The 18,904-nt window shown below is 37.8% G+C and overlaps 1 protein-coding gene across 1 annotated transcript in view; it reads left to right on the top strand.

Moving 5' to 3' along the window:
- The first annotated feature begins 7,747 nt into the window (after positions 1 to 7,747).
- The window catches only part of SATB1 (SATB homeobox 1), a 48,617-nt gene continuing 37,460 nt past the window's right edge, over positions 7,748 to 18,904 (top strand). Inside the window, exons 1-3 of the mRNA XM_029084353.1 lie at positions 7,748 to 7,784; positions 8,958 to 9,101; positions 11,763 to 12,217. Of these exons, the coding sequence (XP_028940186.1) occupies positions 7,748 to 7,784; positions 8,958 to 9,101; positions 11,763 to 12,217 (636 nt within the window). The remainder of the gene's footprint in view (positions 7,785 to 8,957; positions 9,102 to 11,762; positions 12,218 to 18,904) is intronic.

Raw genomic sequence — 18,904 nt, forward strand, 5'->3', positions numbered from 1 at the left:
TTGTGTGCTAAACATAATCTATCATTTGTTATTTATTTATTTTAATGTGAGGGGTAACTAAGAAAAAATTTTAAATAAATAAACCCTCAAAGTGCATGTGCATAATTCACATGGAAAGCTAGCTGGAACATTTATCTTTTGAGATACCTTCATCGGGTTTTGCATCTTTTTATGAATTCTTCAGAGTGTCTGAACTTTTCACAAACTCTTGTCCCTGAAAGGCAGCAACAGAGGAAAAACTAGTATCTTGGCTAACATAGCTTCTTAAAATGTCACCTTCAGATGATTTTGTTTAGCAGAAGTTAAGAATCCATAGCAAATTTCATGCTATAACTTTTTTCTCCTGTCAATTTTTTACATTGTTCTTAGGACAGAAAGGAGTTTGTTCATGTGTTTTTAGCAGCATAAATATCCTCATAGAATCTGGGTCTGTCTATATGATTAACAACAATCAGAAATATAGGTGCCTCATAAAGAGGTACATAGCCTAAAACAATGAATCTGACAATCATTTAAACAAAGGATAGGCAGAGGATGTTATATTTGTCACAAGAGGGGTATTTAAGCAAGCAATCAAGAGGCATGGGAGATACACTGACTAGGAGCCCAAATCAATGAAATTCAAACTCAAAGCTAGTCATACATATAAAAAAAAAAAAATAAAAAAAAAATTGGTACATATCTACAGTTTAAGATTACCATGGGATGTGGTGAAAGGTCCAGCACAAGAAGTCTTCAGATCAATATCAGATGTTTGCTCTAGCTCAGCCATAGGTAACTTACCTGAATTCAGAAATTACTAGGTGGACTTCTAGGGTCTCTTTTTATGTAGAGTCCAAACAGATGCTCGAAACAGTCCCTTTTCATTTAAAAATCTGCAAAAACTTGTGTAGGAAAAGAGATCAAAGAAAGAGTTTATCCTAAACACCAAAAGAAATTCAGCAAGACAACTGTTAGTGCTACTGAGTCTGATGACTTCTTGTCTGGACATTGTGCCTTAGGGCTCAACTTCATGCCAGACATCTGATGCTTTGCCTAGCAGAACAGTGGAATCCGAGAAGAGACTTGCTGAAAATCATGTCCTATTTCCCAGCAAGGAAATCTTCCTTAACATTGTGGATAATACTAAGCAATTTTGAAGAACCTGTTTCAAAAACTGTAGTGGAAAACAACCATTGTGGTCGGTTAAAGACAGAACAATTGCCAACATCTCTATCAAGAGAATGTATGTACTGCATTTTTGTAGAAAAGTTTTACGTGCTCAAAGCTGCATTTAATGCATTAGTGTATCTAAAATTTCCCCTATCCCACAAAATATTTGCATTAGGATAGCATTTGGAAGCATGTGCATTAGGATTAGCATTTCCAGATAGGAAACAGGTCACAAGCATTCTGCCCTGGTTGGAACAGAGTGGTTGGAAATAAAAGCAGTCCACCCGAGAGAAAGGCTGAAGGTGACTCTTACTCCAGATTTTCACCAGAGCAGTCTGTGAGATCTCCAAGGCCCCACCTACCCCAACCTTTATTTCTGTGCAAGAAATGCTGGTTTGCCTTGTCCACATCTATTGCACATGATCTAGATTGTCCTCCTAGGCTCCAGCTTCTTCTAGTCTTATTCCTTGTATCCCAAAGAGAAGAGGTGAGCGTAGATGTGCAGGCTTCACGTGGTTCACAGCCTTGTGTAGGAACAACAGCAGCCTGGAGAGGGGCTGAGGACCCTGTCCCCCCATCTTACGGAACTGAGAAGGAGGGATGGATCTCACCCTGGAGTAGCTCAGCTCTGGTCCTATGGACTTGAAATCCAGCCACAGTTGGAGCATGTCTTCTGGATTTGGCTTCATCCAGCAGAAATTCTGCCTGTGCACCCCGAGATAGCTTTGTGATGGGTACTGAAGTAGGGAGAGCCCCTGAAGATGTGCATTCCCAATTCAAGCTAAAAAAAAACAGTTTAAAGCAATCTAGTTACTTCATAACAGCTTTTTTGGGCAGATTCCTGGCTAAAATGGATAGTGCTTTCCTTACATATGGAACACTCTGATTTCAGAGCTCTTCTGGCAAAGGCACTTGCAGAATCAAAATCTTAGGGTGTAAAAACTCACCCCTTAAAATAAAGGACCATTGTAATTCCATAAAGTAAACCAAGAATTAACTTATTAAATATTGATTATTTTGAATTTTATGTTTTACCCAGGTTGATTTTAGGAAGGATTTAGGCAGGACTTTTACTACTGAGTACCTGCTATTTACAAATCATGTGTGGTAAAAATCAGGATTCTTAAAAAGATTTGTGCTGGACCTCTGTCAATGAAGACAAAATGTCTTATGTCTCCTTATCCTGTATAGGTTGAGGTTGTGACTTTTTTTTTTTTTTAAGTCTGAGGCACTATGCTATAAAGCTTGTAAAGTAGTTATGAAGTTCTTCAAATCTGAATTAACATTTCCCACCTACCTGACTTTCTTTCTTTTAAGGTTTTAATCTTTGTAGATATAAGACTAGTATCTTGGGAAGCAGCTTTTTATTTGAGCTTTATTTATATTTGTCAGTGGGAGATGCTTAGAAAACACTGGGAGAATGCTGCTCTGTCATGCAGCAACTGAGAATTTACTTTACAAAATGGTAAAAATAGTATAAGCATTGGTTCCTTCAGATACTGAATCCTCATTTCTGATTTTCAAAATCTTATTGCGTGTGCATGTGTATATATATAGGTATATATGATTTGGCTTCTTTTTGTTTTATATCTTCCCTCATTACATTCAATGTAGCTTTATGTTTACATTAATATGTATATTTATAATACTTAAAGGCAACATAAAGCAGAAAAGGAGGAGGAGATAATTTAGGCTGTACAAGGATAGGAGAAAGGAGGAGAGACATGCTCATGTATTGGAAGAAAAGCTCGTGCCGTCATTTTAGATCTGCCTTTAGGCAATTTTAACTTATATGACTAGTATTTGCCATGCAGTTCCGTACTTCTCCTGACCCTAGCAACAGTATGGAAGTCAGATAGCCATCCAAGTGCAATGCTAAAGGCACAAACAACAGTTTGTTTTTTTTTTTCTTTCTGTCCATCTGTGGGTTTTTCCTTTATTCTATGTGTTTATAGGGCATATGACAACAAATTCAATTGCATTATTTGCCATAGATCAAGGTAATGGAGCAAGGAATTTAACATAATTCTTCATATGCAATTAAACTATCCATTTCATGATTCCTTGTCCAAAAAACAGCTAGTGGCTGGATATATTTGGTCTGCTTTTATTTGGAGTGGCAGATGATCATTCTCTGCCGTACCAGAACACTAGGATCAACACTTTGCCCTGGTTGGATTTTTGCAGTATGTGGGCTGGCGTAGGCTCAGGCAGGCTAAAATCTTTTGATTTGTGGATAATCTTGTGTCATCCGGTTGAGGCTTGAATGTTCCCTTCTCATTTGAAAAATGTTAATGTAGAGCCTCCTGAGAAAGAAGCACTCCTAAGAATTCGGCTTGTATTAAAACTGATGCTTGCCATTTCTACACAAACAAAAGCCATTAATGGTGGCCAGGATTGGGGAAACAAAGTTCCTCTGTTTATGAAAAGATCTCTCCCCGCCTCCAAATCTTTAAGTTCTGTTCTGTTCTGCAACTTTATCACTATTCAAACTATGCAAGAGACAAAGGCTTGTAGCTTTTTTCTTTTTTTGCCCTTCCAGCCCCCCCCCCCCCCACAAAGACATGTTAGGGTTGCAGCACTGGAACATGCTACACTACTGGTGTCTAGGCATGTAGAGTGGAGGATTTATGGAAGAGAAAATAGAATAGAGCCTTAAAAGTTTGGCTTTAAAAAATGGAGCCAGTAGTTTGACAGATTGTTCAGTAAATGTTCATTTTATTGAGAATTATAAAAAAGGTGCTTAACGCCTCTGTGCCATTAATATAATGCATTAAAAGGTTACTGTCAAGATTAGTGTTTCAGCTCTGAAAATTGACTGTAAGGTTTATGGGCAACACTGTTCATATTCTACTTGGAAGATGAGGTATCTTCTGCTTAATACTTGACAAAACCATTATGTTGCTACAAGGCTTTATACTGAAAAACTTGGTAAATAGGAAAACATAACTTAAAATCTCATTTGAAAAGCAGGAGAATAGCTCCTGTCTGTCTTACAGCCAGATTTAGCAGATGCGGGTTTGAATGTAAAACAGTTGTGAAAATAGCCAGTGTCACACTAGTGCAAAATTAAACTTGTGGGGTGTTCTGTTTTCAGTGTCTGTTATTGTTGAAGTATTCAATTTCAAAAGCATGCATTCCTTCCTACAGAAAAAAAAATCAGATTCCTTAGTTGAAATTAATTAGCATTCAGAATTCAGATAGCATGTTTTTGGGTATTCATGAGATCTCTGTTTGAAAAAATGTTTTTAACTTGTAGAAATGTGTTGCAACACACAGATGGGAAGAAAAAGAAAAAAAAAATCTCTTTAGTAAGCACTGTGTGTAAAAGGAATATTACATTTTGCACGATCCTGATTACCCTGTGTAAACAGTTTTTGACATCTGTCTTTATAGTTTTCGAGAAGAGGAAGACTTTGTTAAAAGAACCATTTTTATACAGCAGTCACCATTTCAGTCTTGCTTTACCTGTATTATGAAAGCAGATGGTCTGCATGTCTTTTGAATATTTATAACTATCAAAAACAATCTCTTGCTATTCACCCTTAGGCTTATGAGATGTCAGGACTGTTCTGGTTGAAAAAAAATCATCTTGGGTGTTTACAGAAAGAGGATTACATTAAGCTGAAATGACTATACATTTTCCAGTTTAATATTTGTCCATCAGCTGTTTAATCGTATTTAGATAATTGTGTAAATAAGTTGTTGCAGCCCTTGCCCCTTCCACTGAGCAGGCTTAAAGCTTTAAACACCGATGAATGAGTTGCAAAAAAGCTTGGATTTTTTTTTTTTTCCTAGCTAAAAAACCTGGAAGGCCCAAATAAGTTTTGGTTACAATGCTCCTTTTGAGGGAAGTGTTTCATTTGCAAAGGAATCCCCGATATCTAATTCAGCCGAGTTGTTTTAGGAAGCTGCTGTGTCTGTTACTGTCTGCTAAGTCTGTTAGCATGTATTTGTTCTGTGTAAATACTGCAGCCCAACTACCCCTTCATGAGGCATCAAAACAACCTCATTCTGCCCATATAAAAATAATTTTAAGGTTATTTAGGGGAAGTTTTGGGACTGTGGGGGTTAAAAGCTTTTTTGACTGGAAGCTGAGCAATCACTGATAACAGATTTTGCTGTGGTTGGTTGATTTGGCAGAAAAGCATGAACAGTTTTGGTTTAGATGATTGAATTAACCTGATTAACGTTGTTTTTGTTGTTTTGCAAAAAGGACAACAGTATACTTTTAGCGATGATCGAACAATACTTCACCTGGTTGGAGAGCAGTGTGAGAAGCAATGACTCAGAAATGCCTCCCTTGTAGCACCGGCAGCAGTGGCCCCCCAGCCGGCACGAAAGGCTCAGGTCCTGCCCGCGTCTTACAGGATGCACCTTGCATTAGATTCTGGCACAATACGGAAGGTGCCTGATGCTACTGTTTTATTGGGTTTTATTTGATGGGCATATGAAAAGAGTTGTGGTTGAGATTTAAGATATTTCCCCAGGGGGTTCCCCAACTTCTTTGAGAAATTATGATGTCTGGTTTTCAAATCTCTGGTATTTAATCTTCCTGAGAGAATGGGAATTGGTTCAAGCTATGCTGAGTGAACCTCAGCTGAACTTCAGAATGAATTTGACTCCTACCTCCACAGAGTTGCTGGATGCCTAATTATAATTAACTTTTTTGGTTTAAAAAAAAAAAAAAAAGAGAGTACTCGGGCTGCAGCAGATGGTATCATTCCAGAATAGTGGGATTTCTGTGAAGGTGGCACCATCTCAGATGAGATCTCCTGATTCTCCAAACAGGACTGAGAGTGATGTGATTGAGGGGGGAGGGATGGAGAGAGGGGAAAGAGGGAAATTTGGGATCTTGAAGTCTCATAACTTACTTTTGAGGATAAACTTCTAGGAAATAGTTAAGACTGCAGATCTGTAACCAGTTTTTTTTTGTTCTATCAATTTTCCTTGTGAAGTGTGAAAAAGAAATCAGATTAGGAATGATGAATGTGATGCGTTTGAATATTTGGATGATATATTTATATTTGTCATCCTTGTACCTGGAAGGTATCTACCTCAGTGCCTCACAGATAAGGAAAGCCTATGTACAGTAGTACCTGAATATGATGTACTTCAAATCCAATCATTTTCATTTTGATTATTGATAAGTATAAGCCAAACCTGTGTAATGACCTGGGAAATAAAAAAAACTTCAATATGCCTCCAGTCTAGATTGTGGCTCTCTGAAGACTGCTAACTCATGGGGTTAATCTTCAGTTTTAGGCCCTAAGCATAGTGAGCATTTGTATATGTAGATTGCCATTAAAACATATAGGAATTCTACAGCAATAGGAATTATATAGGAATTTCTATAGCAAAGTGCGCCTCTCTGCACTGATGTGACTGCAGGTTTGATGACAACACAATAAATAAAGCATAGAAACAATGAAATTCAATGTTGTCAAGTTATTTTCTTGAGTTAACAAGGTAGTAATATTTTATCTGGCTTGTAAAATTTTGCCTTCAGTGAATTAGTAAATAAATCATTGATTCCTCCTGATGAGGATTCTTAGTGTAGGTAATATCACTTGAATGCTTGCATGAAGTGTTCTCAAAGAAAAAGCAGGATAATTTTCATTTTAAAATGTGTTGATAATATCTGTGGTGGTTTTTTTTTTTCCCTCTACTTTGAAGAGCTAGAGTAAAATCCCCATATTAGCCATCAGAGCCTGAAATTCACATTGTGTCACAGAAGCTAAAATTCCTAGCAGTGTTATTTAAACAGACCAGTCCCCTATTTGGTTGTAAAATAAAGTAACTGCATTAAATTTATTCCTGAAGAGGCAGGGTATGTCACAAACTGCCATGTCATTGGCATATCTTCATTGTAAAATGATATGGAGGGGAAGACTAGGAAATCCTAGACAGATATCTTAATCAATAATAGTTAATTTACTAAAATTGTTATTAATATATATGTTTTCATACTAACTACAGTTATTGGGGAAGAAGAAGACATCTGAAGGGGGCAAAGTAAAATGAGAGGAAACCACCTTGAAGTCTAAATGACATCCACAAAATATGCACAAGCTAATACGGGATGATAACCCATTACATGTGCAGTTCCCTATTCTGCACATGCAGATCTGCAGGTTTTGTATGTACATTAACTGTGCATTCATATAATTTACCAGTTCAGATACAAAGGACTTTTTAAATCATGCCTTATGTATCATATGCCCATGTTTAAAATGGTTTAATCTATAAAAGAGCTTAAACAATAATTTTGTAAGTATTAGACATTAATGATACTGCTATTATATTGGAAATTGAAATTGGGTTCAGCTGAGCTTGGTTCAGGTCATGCAGGCTAGGGTTGCAGTAGTCTATTAAGATTTAATTCTCCTTTTATACCACTGACAAAAGGCTTCTAGCTAATTTCAGAAATGCCAGATTAATATCAAGGAATGGTAAGAATTTTGGTGATTCAGAGAAACATTAAAATAGCTGCCTGGTGAGTAGAGGGTATCCATATTTGGCATAAATAATACTGCCTCACTCTAGCAGTTCTAAGCCTCCACAAATAGCATGTTACTGAGTAATACATTAGAAAATGGTTATAATGAACTTCACGAAGATCAATAATCAAGGTACTTTTACTCAGAAGCTGAACTAACCTTATAAAATAAGACTTATAGTAATATTTGTTGCATTTTTACTCCAAACTCTTTCTTTCGGTGGTTATTGCAGTTTGTATACAAAGGGTTGATACTGTACATCGATTTTAAGACAGCACAAATACGGCTAAATGTTACATGCTGAATAACAAACATAATAATCGGGGCTTTGTCTTCTTGACTGTTGTAGTTTTCTCAATACACTGGACAATTCCTGTAGTTAAGCTAAAAGTAACTACTTTCCACATAGAAACCTAAAGGGTAGCAAAGTTCAGTCTATTGAAATTACATTTGCTAATTTTGTTGTTCATACATCATATACTGAGTATAATTTTCAAGTTGGAGCATTATCTCATTTTGCAAGGCTTAGTCTTAATTGATTTTGTAAAAGAATGTACTGGAACTGGAAGTTTTATGCATTGTTAATTCTACTATTTTGAAATTGGTCAAAACTGAGCAGAAGGTAAATTTCTCACTGTAGCTATCTGATATCTCGAGAACCTTTGAGAAAATAATTGTTTCTATCATCCTTTGGTCTATTTTACAGCTAATATTCAGTTACAGAATTAGACATGATAATAAGAGTTTTTCATAAGCCTATTTCTGCAAAAATACCCTGTTCAGGAAGAGCAAGTCTGAGTTCGTTTTGGGTTGTTACATGCATATTCTACTGTAAACCCCCTACTAATAGGTCATTCAGATAAACTTTCATCCTACAATTTTCTAGGGTCTGCACTATGATAAGCGGCACAAAGGGAACGGGCATGGGTAACCTGGGGCATTGCTGGCATTTTTGGAGTCAGTGTTAGGATTTGTGTGCCTGTAAACTTGTGAAGGGTCAATCAAATTTAAAAGCAGAAGTAGTACAAACAAAATGCACTTTCAAGATTAGCATCTTCCATCCAGATCCCATCCCATTTCCTGATGTTTCTTGGTCGATAACTTTGTTCTTCCCTTAAGTACATCTACTTTTTTTGCTCCCATTTACAATATACCTTGGTTTGTTTTTGTGCTCGATTAATGAGTTTTTTAAAAGGCTTTGGACAATGGGATTAAAAATGCAATGTGTTTCTCAAACTCTAAAAATATAATGGTTTCAACAATTGAAATAATTTGTGCTTTGACGTGTACTGCTCTGTATTACAGATATTTTCTTTTCTTTTCCCCTTTTCACACAGAGTATGATTTCTTCCATTGTGAACAGCACTTACTATGCAAATGTTTCAGCAGCAAAATGTCAGGAATTTGGAAGGTGGTATAAACATTTCAAGAAGGCAAAAGATATGATGGGTAAGCAAAAAAAAAAAAAAAAAAAAAATTGCCCTGATGGTGGATACATACTATTATGTGTCACGTTGAGGTCTGTCACAGTCATATAAGAAGCCAGGTCCCTTCATGATAAGTTTAGGATGCTTTTGATGAGTAGATGTAGAAAGTACATATATAGTGAAAGAATTAATTTAAATAAATACTTGCTATCAAAACAGCCAAACTGACTTGGGTTGCCAGAGATGTAAAGCTGTCATTCTGTAAATCTAGAGATCTTCTACTGCCCAGAATAATTGTTTAAAAAACCTGTTCATGGAAGTGTGACGAACTGATTTTTTTTAATGTATTTTTTTCTTGCTCTGGCTAACGTATATTTAAAGAAACAAGCTTCTATGACTAGCACTGCCTTCCAACAAGAATGCTTTGATTTTATAAATTCATATCTGTCTCTAACTTTAGGACTCTGATTTCAATTATTTTAACAAATAGTTGTTGTGACAATTGTTTTGCTTGTTGTAGTAAGCATAAGTAAATTACTAGAGAAAAAAATCCATCAGTGGGACCTATTAATTCTGAAATACCTTTTATCTTTCTGTATTGTCCCTTTTAAAACTATTTCTTAAACCTGTTAACATAATTTTGAACACTTTATATCAGAAAATAGTAGTTTTCAACAGAATAATGAAATGGGACCTCAATTTGGATTGAATTTTGAGCTTCACTTAGCTTTCAGTATTGGAAGCAAAATCATTCATCTACCAAAACGGGTTCCTTGCCTTTTATAGTTCAAGGCTGTAATGAAGACAATGCATCACTTTTGTGATAATTGCTTGAATTACTATTCCAAGTGAATGGCCCACTTGGGCTGATCTCTACTTTCTGCTAGTGAAAAAGGTGGCTTCTTTCCTTTATCTACTTTGTACCTTCTGTGCAACACTGAACCCTTCTTCAGAGACCACTGAAGTTGGTGCTTAAGACTTGGTTTCAGGTGGTCCATGTGTGAGTCAGCAGAGCACCAGCATGGGGGTTGACCTTTCTGCAGCATCCTCTCCCACCTTCATTGCTGCAGCTCTCCTGCATGGGGCAACCCCTGCAGAATTTGCCTTAGTGATTTGCCAAGACAGGTCTACCATCCATCCATTCGTTTGGGGACAATGAAACACATGCATAGGAAATGGGTGTGTGTTCCTGTGTAACCCAATGCTGGGGGGAGAGGCTGTGCTGCCTCCAAAGCGCATGGATGAGGAGCAGTGGATGCTCTGCTGGGGGACTGATCTGGGCTGTGGACACCAGACAGAACAACCACACAGAAAAACCCACTTTCTCTTTTTTTCTTTTCTTTTCTTTTTTTTTTTTTTTTTTTAATATTTCTACCTGTGATAGGTCAGCGGGGAAAGGCAGGGCTGTGGGTGGGAATCCAGGTGATGGTTCTTCTTCCAGCTCTCACCCCAGTGGAGGAGAGGGTGGTCTTGCACTGAAAGACTGTTGCTGAAGATCATAATTACTACGAAAAGCTCAGACACTGCCTTTTTTAAAAAAGAAAAAAAAAAAAGCTTTCCTAGTATAAGAAAAAAATTACTACAACACTTTTGTGATGATACTGGAGTTTTGTTTTTTAAATAAAGCCTATTTTCTTAAAGCTATTTCCAAACCAGCATTGCTAAAGCTCTAGCACAGATTGTTTAAAATGAAAAAGTGGCATACATTGATAAAAAGGAGACTCCTTTACATCAGCCTGGAGTTATTTTATATTCTCTGATCGTGCACAAGAGGGGAGCTGGAAGAACTCTTGTAGTTTAAAAACGGTGTTGTTAATTAAAAAGGAGGGTGTGTCAAGGCAGATGAGTTAATATAAGAAAAAAAAAATCAACCATGTTGCAAGTCACTGAAAAAAAAAATGCATACATGGTTTCGAGATAAAGCAGCCCATCTGTGTAATTTACATAAATTATACTAGTTCCTAGCAGTCCTGTGCAATTGATGCAGGATCTAGAAATTAGCAGAGCATGGAGAGGTCCACACCCCACCCAGCTTGTTACAGATTTCCAGTGGCTCGGAACTGCAGATGTGGTGGTGGGGACACCACGGATGAACAAAACCGGTCACCAGGGGCTTCTCTCTCTGGTCAGGGTGTGCTTTCCCGTGACAGCCCTCCTTATCCTTTGCACAGGGGCACTTACCATTTCACCCGCATCTTCTGCAGCCCGCAGAGTGGTCTCCCCTCTCTTGTCTTTGCCCATCTCCAGTTGTTTGCTGCCTTGTCTGAAGTCCTCTGGCTCCATCACTGCAGGGAAGTGCTCTGTGGCCACGTGCTCGTGGCTCCGTTGTATTGCACCTTTGCAGAACTCTCAGGAAATTACTCCTTTGCCTTATGTGGTTTCCAGCAGCTGGTTTCGCCTCTGATCTGCTGGTTCCTCCAAGGGCCCAGTGATGATGATGGGTAGTTTGTTGGATGTTTTTTTAAAAAATATTAACTGCAGCATTATTTGTAGGTAAATTTTGAAGGCAAACAGCCACAGCAGTGATGTTATGGGCCTGCTGATCTAGGTTGGAGGGTACAGTAATGCTTGAACATGAATGCACCATCTTATATTTATTTTTGTTAGCGCTTCTTGCAAGGAGTGTAAAGTTCATGATTTTCAGTCTTATGCTGGCTTTTTCAATGTTTCTTTTCCACCGTAGTTGAGATGGATAGCCTTTCTGAACTATCCCAGCAAGGTGCCAACCATGTCAACTTCGGTCAGCAGCCGGTCCCAGGGAACACAGCCGAACAGCCTCCATCCCCTGTTCAGCTTTCTCATGGTAGTCAACCATCAGTTCGGACCCCGCTTCCAAACCTGCACCCTGGACTTGTATCTACTCCCATTAGCCCTCAGCTGGTAAATCAGCAACTGGTAATGGCCCAGTTGCTGAACCAGCAGTATGCAGTGAACAGACTTCTAGCCCAGCAGTCCTTAAACCAACAGTACTTGAACCACCCTCCTCCTGTCAGTAGATCCATGAACAAGCCGTTGGAGCAGCAGGTCTCAACAAACACAGAGGTGTCTTCCGAAATCTACCAGTGGGTCCGTGATGAACTGAAACGAGCAGGAATCTCCCAGGCAGTATTTGCACGTGTGGCTTTTAACCGAACTCAGGTCAGTTGTCTTTTTTCTTATTTATTTTAAATCTTGAGTCCCTTCTTTCTCTCTATTTAGTAATTATCACCTTTTAAGTCTCTCTCCTCATTTCTGCCTTGTCGCTTAGCTCCCGTGAAGGGACTACCCTTCCTTGCAGGACCAGTGTTGGTACGATACATAAATCTTCAGTGCCTGGTTTGTGGCAATACCCACTGTTCTTACAGACACCTTGGTTCCTCTCCAGTTGTGATGGTTTGTGAATACCTTAACCTTAATATTCCCTGGAAAGGACATGAACAGCTCTGTGCAGAAACATTCACAGAGTCACCTGGAAGACTGCCTTTTGTGTTGCAAAGGTGTACCTGTACTGACTCCATGCATGGACTGAACAACGTGTCTTCTTTCACAGATGTACCTGAGTTGGTCTTTTATTCTTGTTTGTGTTTATTTTTATAATTTTCTAATTAAAGTCTTAATAAAATCTTTTCAGGCTTCTGAAAAGATTAAAAAATAAAAGCTTTATTTTTAGATCAACTACTTTTTCAGTATTTTTGCACTTTGTTGCAAAAACAGTAGTTGCTATGATTGCCAGTGTCCACGTCAGAACATATACTTCAGCTCTTCAATGCAGAAAAAACTAGCCCTAGCAAAGCTGATAAGTAACACTAAAATGTGTTATTTTTTACACCTGTTGTAGAAGCTAACCCTGTTATAATTTATTCTGCTCTATGAATTTAACTTAATGCCATGTTGCATGGAATTTAATCAAGCAGAAATTATGGAAGAAATGTCAGTATATCTAATGCAAATAAGAAGATCTCAAAATTTTAGAAATCTGTTTTAACAGAAAATAAAATACAAAATTTTTTAAAAAGAAATATTTTAAAAGACAAAGGTAAATTTACTTTGGGTTCCACATTTTTAAACTTAAGGAACAATTATTTGTCCATTCTAGAATATAGTAAAAAAAATAATAATTTTAACTTCTCATGAAATGTTGATGTTTATCCCTGCATAGCTTGGAGAAAAAAAATTCTGTTTCAGGTGCACTGGTACCAGATTTGAATCAGCATGTCATTGTAATTGTTCTGAATTATTATTGCCTTAAAAATTTTTACATCCTCCTTTAACTAAAAGAGAGTAGAGTCATGGTGTAAATTCTCTGTAGAGCTCTGTGTGTGTGTCTTTCCTCTTAACAGCAGAGGAGGTTTTCAAGATCTAGGTTTTTCATACCAAATTTCACAGAATACATGAACTCATGCAAGGATTACTTACGTAAGTTTGATTCAGACAGTGTCAGTTGTTATATTTGCAAATAAGTGACAGAGAGTTTCATTTAATACGATGTCTAATATTTTAACTATTGATACTATAAAGTATTGAAGTAATAATAGTAGTTTCATGTAACCATGAGTTGCAGCTGCCATCTTACCTAGGCAAAAAAACCAAGCAAATAATTAAGAAAATAAATAGTTTATTAGCTATTTACTTCTTTCTCAGATTTGCCTAAAAGCAGCTTGCTTTCTATCAGCTTCCTCCCACCTCCAAAGTAATTTGTCAATTTTTTGTCAGCTAGTCTTGCATACAGCTTTTGGTCTCTATCAGTTGTTCAGGAGCCGTATTTGTTACCTTAAATAGAAGGACAATTGGTGCTGACTGGATGTTGCATTTATATGACACAGTATAAGAAGGTGATCTTGAGATGTGATGAGTGTGACTGTAGAACCCAATTTCTAGTGCAAATCCTAATTCCTGATTACTATTTATTTTTCTCACTACAAATTTTATTAAATATTTGTTTAAAGTTCAAGTTTTGCACAGACGTTGTGGTTAACCGGCTTGGTAAAATGTGTTCAAAGTGACCCAAATCTGGAAGGAAACCCCAAAATGAACGTTGAAAACAAGTCCCATGAAGAGATATGAAATATATATGTAATTTTTTTTGCAATTTTCAACCAAATTGCTTAAAAGAACACAGAGTAGTATTCCTATATCCTACAAATTGTGTTAGCTAGTCAAATTAGTATTTTCAGTTAACTGCATAAGATTTTGCAGTATTTGTTATGTATTGCAGCAAACATAGGAAACAGAAAGGAAAAAGACTAGGAGGAGGAGGCTAGGCAATATTAGCCTCAGTGTTTTCAAGAAATATCTCGGCATACTTTTAATATGAAACAAAGCCCCATTGAAATCCGGAGGAGTTTGTTGTAGGCACATTTCACCTTTGCAAAACTGAAATTTGTTAATTGTACCCACAGTAACAGCTAATGTCCAAGTATAAATACAGGTAGAAATACCCATGATTCTTATAAGAAAGCATTTAAATTTATTTTGCTTGCTGTACTTCGGAATTTATCTCAGGTTATTCAAGGATACATCACATTTAACTAGAATTAGGGCAGCACTTTAATAAACTGATGATATTTAGATGTTATTTTCTAATATTAATGTAATATCTTTTGTCTTTTTTTTTTTTTTTTGCCTAGAGCAAGTGAAAATGCTTGTTTAAATTCATCTGCTGTTTTCTGAGATAAAAAGCTAACTCAGGCTTACTACTGACATTTTTGAAACTGTCATAAGCATATTTGAGCCGTGTCCAGGGACCATATCATGCCACTGGTTTCTGACGGCAGAAGAGCTCACTGAAATTGGTTAGGAGTTCTGTGCAAAAAACCCCTGGTGTCGAGATATGGTCTCAGATGAGGGAGAGATTTGCTTTCAGTGTAAAAGTTAAGGAAGGAAGTGAACTATAAAATAAGAGCAATTTCAAATAGGCTTTGGTGGAATTGACTGAAGGAGATAGCACCTCTTGCTTTACCAACTTGTGCTCAGCAATATGAATACAGAATTTGGTGGGGATTTTGGGTGGGAAGGGGAGATTCTACCAGCTTAGTTTGTAATTCAATACTTGGCTCTAATTTTCAAGAATTTTTGATTTGGGGGCAAAAATGTTAAGTAGAAATATTTCTCCTTCCTAACCCAAAGGAAATAATTTGGCAAAATTACTTCTAAAAACTAAGGTGTCTTTTTTTTTTCCATTATCATTTATTTATAAGGCAGAAAAAACCCCTCAGCCACACCTAAGAGAATTGAAAGGATGTCCTTAATCTCTTCTTGGATAACTTCCCCCCTACCCTTAACTTCAAAATGGTAGTTTCAAAAAATGTGTAGTTCACGGGAATGTACCTTGCAAAGTTTAATCAAAGAGGAGTCCAGAAAGCTATAACTTGAATGAAAATTAGTGTCTATATAGGCACAATAGAACAATTGTTGTAGGGGGCAGAAGTGGTTTTGGAGGGTGGAGCACCCCTCCCCAAGAGGAATTTCACAGTAGTCCTTCTAGGAAGGCGTCAGAGCGCAGTGTGGTCTGAAGTGTTATTTGTCCTTCAGCAGTTGCGATTCCAGCTGACTGACTGCAAAGAAACAGATTGAATCCTGTTAGTACCTCTTTGTAGTGCACCATGGAAAAGTTTGTTGAGTCAGGATTTGTGCTAGCAGATCCAAGTTTTACCTCAAGCATGGCTACCGAATGTGTTTCCCAGTCTCTCTGTTTGCTAGGGTAATTTTGGTGAATTGAGCTGCTTATGTTTCAGTTGCCGTTTGATCGAATTAATAAACGTGATATTTTTTCCAGCTGGTGTCATTGCACTGTACAAACACCTCCGCTCTCTTGAAAGAGCAAGTTCAGTTTTTCCTGCGCTTTTCTGGTCAGAAAATGGCATTTGTGATCAGCTCGCTGGCCCGGCGGGCACCGAGCAGCCATGGGGGGACGGCGCTGATGCACTGGGACAGTCTCCCAAAGTGCCTCTGCTGCTGGGAGGCTCTGTACTCTGTTTTGTTCTTCTTGAGAGAGGTGGACCAGAGCATCAGTGTTTGTTCAGCTGAACCATCTTCGGAGCCCTAAACAAGTAAAAAAAACTCCTCTACCATTTCTGTCTTGCCTTTGTAAATGTAAATGTGAGTCAGGAAAGGGAAAGCTTGGGTTCCCACAAGCAAGTCTGACATTTGACTTGAAGGCGTAGCGTAACCTGGTGCATGGCAGGGTGACACGTACGTACTGCACGAGCAAGGAGTTGTGTTAGTCATGGTTGTGGTTGGAACCGTGACTCGGGTCTGCCTCTCTCTGTTTGTGTACACTTGCAGCTGTAACATTTGCTGCATGAACTTGGGTGCTGCTGTGTGGAGGTGACCTCTCGGCTCTATCTTTGTCGTGCTTTTTGCGACTTTTGCCATGTTTGACTATTGTAATTTTTCTTCTTCCCACCAATGACAGTTTTTAATCTCAAGGTTTTTGAGTACTTCTCAGTGTTTCTGCCAGATACCTTTTCTCTCCCCCTCCTTTCTACTTCACCCCCATGCTTGTTTAAAATGTTAACTGCCAGGATACATTGCCTTTGGTTCACGTATAATGCCTTTTCTCGTATGTGAAAACTTCTGTGTATTTAGGACTGTGCTCATGCTAATTCTGGGCAATTGCTATTTCAAGGGAGAACACTTGGATGCAGTAAATGGCTCTGTGTAATTTTAAAACAAAATCTAAGTTTACACAAACCACCTTCACAGGCACTTTTTTTTCCTTTCCACTTTGTCTTTGGCACACTTTATTTTCCAGTAAAATGAAAAATGAAGATGGATTATTCAAAATTGATAACAGTAATGGACCATCATGTGATGTTTTATTGAATTTGAGTTCTGTAAATTATGTGGTAGAGAGAAATTTGCCTGCTTAAGTATAACAGAAATTGCCACTGTATTCATATAATTCTTCGTAGTGTAATTTAAGAAAAAGCACACTATCCATATCACTACTGAATAAAAGGTAAAAAGGTGCTATTACACTATCATGACAGCTCTCCTTTTGCTGCTAAGCGACATAGATAAATGTTTCTCCTTATAACTTACTTGGCAACGATCCAGGCTTGTGGGTGGAGCTTGCAAATCATCTTCCACCTGGACATGGGATGGGAGTATCCTGCAACGGAGAGGGATAGCGTTCAGGGATGTTCTGCGTGTTTTGGGGAGGTTTGGGCAAATTGCATTTTTCTTCTGGGAGCTTTGAAGTTCTATCAGGCTGATAAAATCTATTTGAATCAGTGATTATGTTCAAAGAGGAGACAAACTGGGGGCCAGACAGGCAGTGTTTTTGTTCATATTGGCAGACGCTTTCGTTTATCTCAATTTTTAAAGAATTCATAATTAGCTTTTGAAAGCCATAATATTTATTGAACATTTTTGTGCAATTAGTAATGAATTATACTTGTGATGACACGTAAACTTTCTTTTTTTCAATGGAACCTGGTAACATTTTAAGAAAATAACATTTCCAGTGCAAAAAGAATACAAGAGAGGAACAGTGAGGAGGACTGTGAGTCTGGCATTGCTTATAAACTCTATGCAAAACAGCATTTAGCTTTATTGCAGCCTGAGGTACAATATCAGGAGATGACACCAAGACTTGGATTTTGGTGAACCAGTTCAAGCCTGGTAAAATGGAACAGGAAATCTCTGCATATCAGCATGGGGCAGGATGTGAGAGCTAGTGTTTTCTTTCTAGGATTTTCCCATTTTACATCTTGCCTAACAGTCTTAAGCTGAAGTTTTGTGCCCAGAAAATTGAAGCAGTGGAAATGAAGTAATATTTGAAGCAAGCAAACTATTGTAAGACTTTGCCTACACCCGATACTACACCTTATTATTCATGTTATTTCCTCACATATTCTAACCTTTAGGTCGAAGCTCCTAGAAACAAACACCTCCTCCTTGCCTTCTCCTCGCTCTCTCATCTCCCATCTTCTCTCTTCATCTGTGTCCTCTGCTCTGCTCCCAGCTCATGCAAAGAGTCATGGCAGTGATGAGGGAAGGAGAGGAGAATGAATACTTAATGGCATTTCTGATCACCAAGAGGTGTCCTGCAACAATGGCTATACTGACAAACGCAGGAAAAATACATAAAACAATTTTCTTTGTTTACTTATTTCACTGAGGGAGGAAGAGTTGTACAAGAAAAATGGCCTTTTCTGTTTTTTCTAGCTGCCCACTATGTGGCAAAGGCTTATATGAGCAAATATTTTTATTATGGGCTTAAGTATTTTTCAAGGACGTTTCCTGTGGCTGACAGTAGGCTGGCTGTTAGGAAGGAGTCTCCTCTCCTGACAGTGATCAAGTCCACTTGAGTTTAATTTTTCTTTCTTCTTTTTAATCGTGGTGTGGTTGTTTTCAGTACAGTAGCAGTCAGAAATCCCATGTGTTTACACCTGAACATTTATTCTGTGCTCTGTAGACTGCTTTGACTTGTCTCCAGGCACAAAATAATTTTTTACCTCTCTTGGAGGGTGGTCATGTAACCTACCACTGACAAACAATGGTAACTGTGGGTTTTGAGTACTTAAAAGTAGAAGAAATGGTAGACAAGAATTTAATTTCCGTATTTGCTAATAAGTAAATTTATTATTAGACTAATCGTTAAGAAATTTTTTTAAACTTATATTCCACCCAAATGCTACTTCTGTCTGTAACTCATTCATTTACTTTCTGCGTAGTTTCTGCTTAGATACCAGAAAAGAGGAGGGATGAAGAACATGATAACAAAGTATCCCCCAGGATTATTATATTTTTAATCCTCCTCCAAATTATTTTTTGTGCCTAGCTCTGGAGAGACTGCTTGTATTTTCCATCCCATTTGCCTCTTACATGTGCAGGCACAGA

Source organism: Antrostomus carolinensis, unplaced genomic scaffold (assembly GCF_000700745.2).
Source record: "Antrostomus carolinensis isolate BGI_N321 unplaced genomic scaffold, ASM70074v2 scaffold10473, whole genome shotgun sequence".
In the NCBI taxonomy this organism is placed as follows: domain Eukaryota; kingdom Metazoa; phylum Chordata; class Aves; order Caprimulgiformes; family Caprimulgidae; genus Antrostomus; species Antrostomus carolinensis.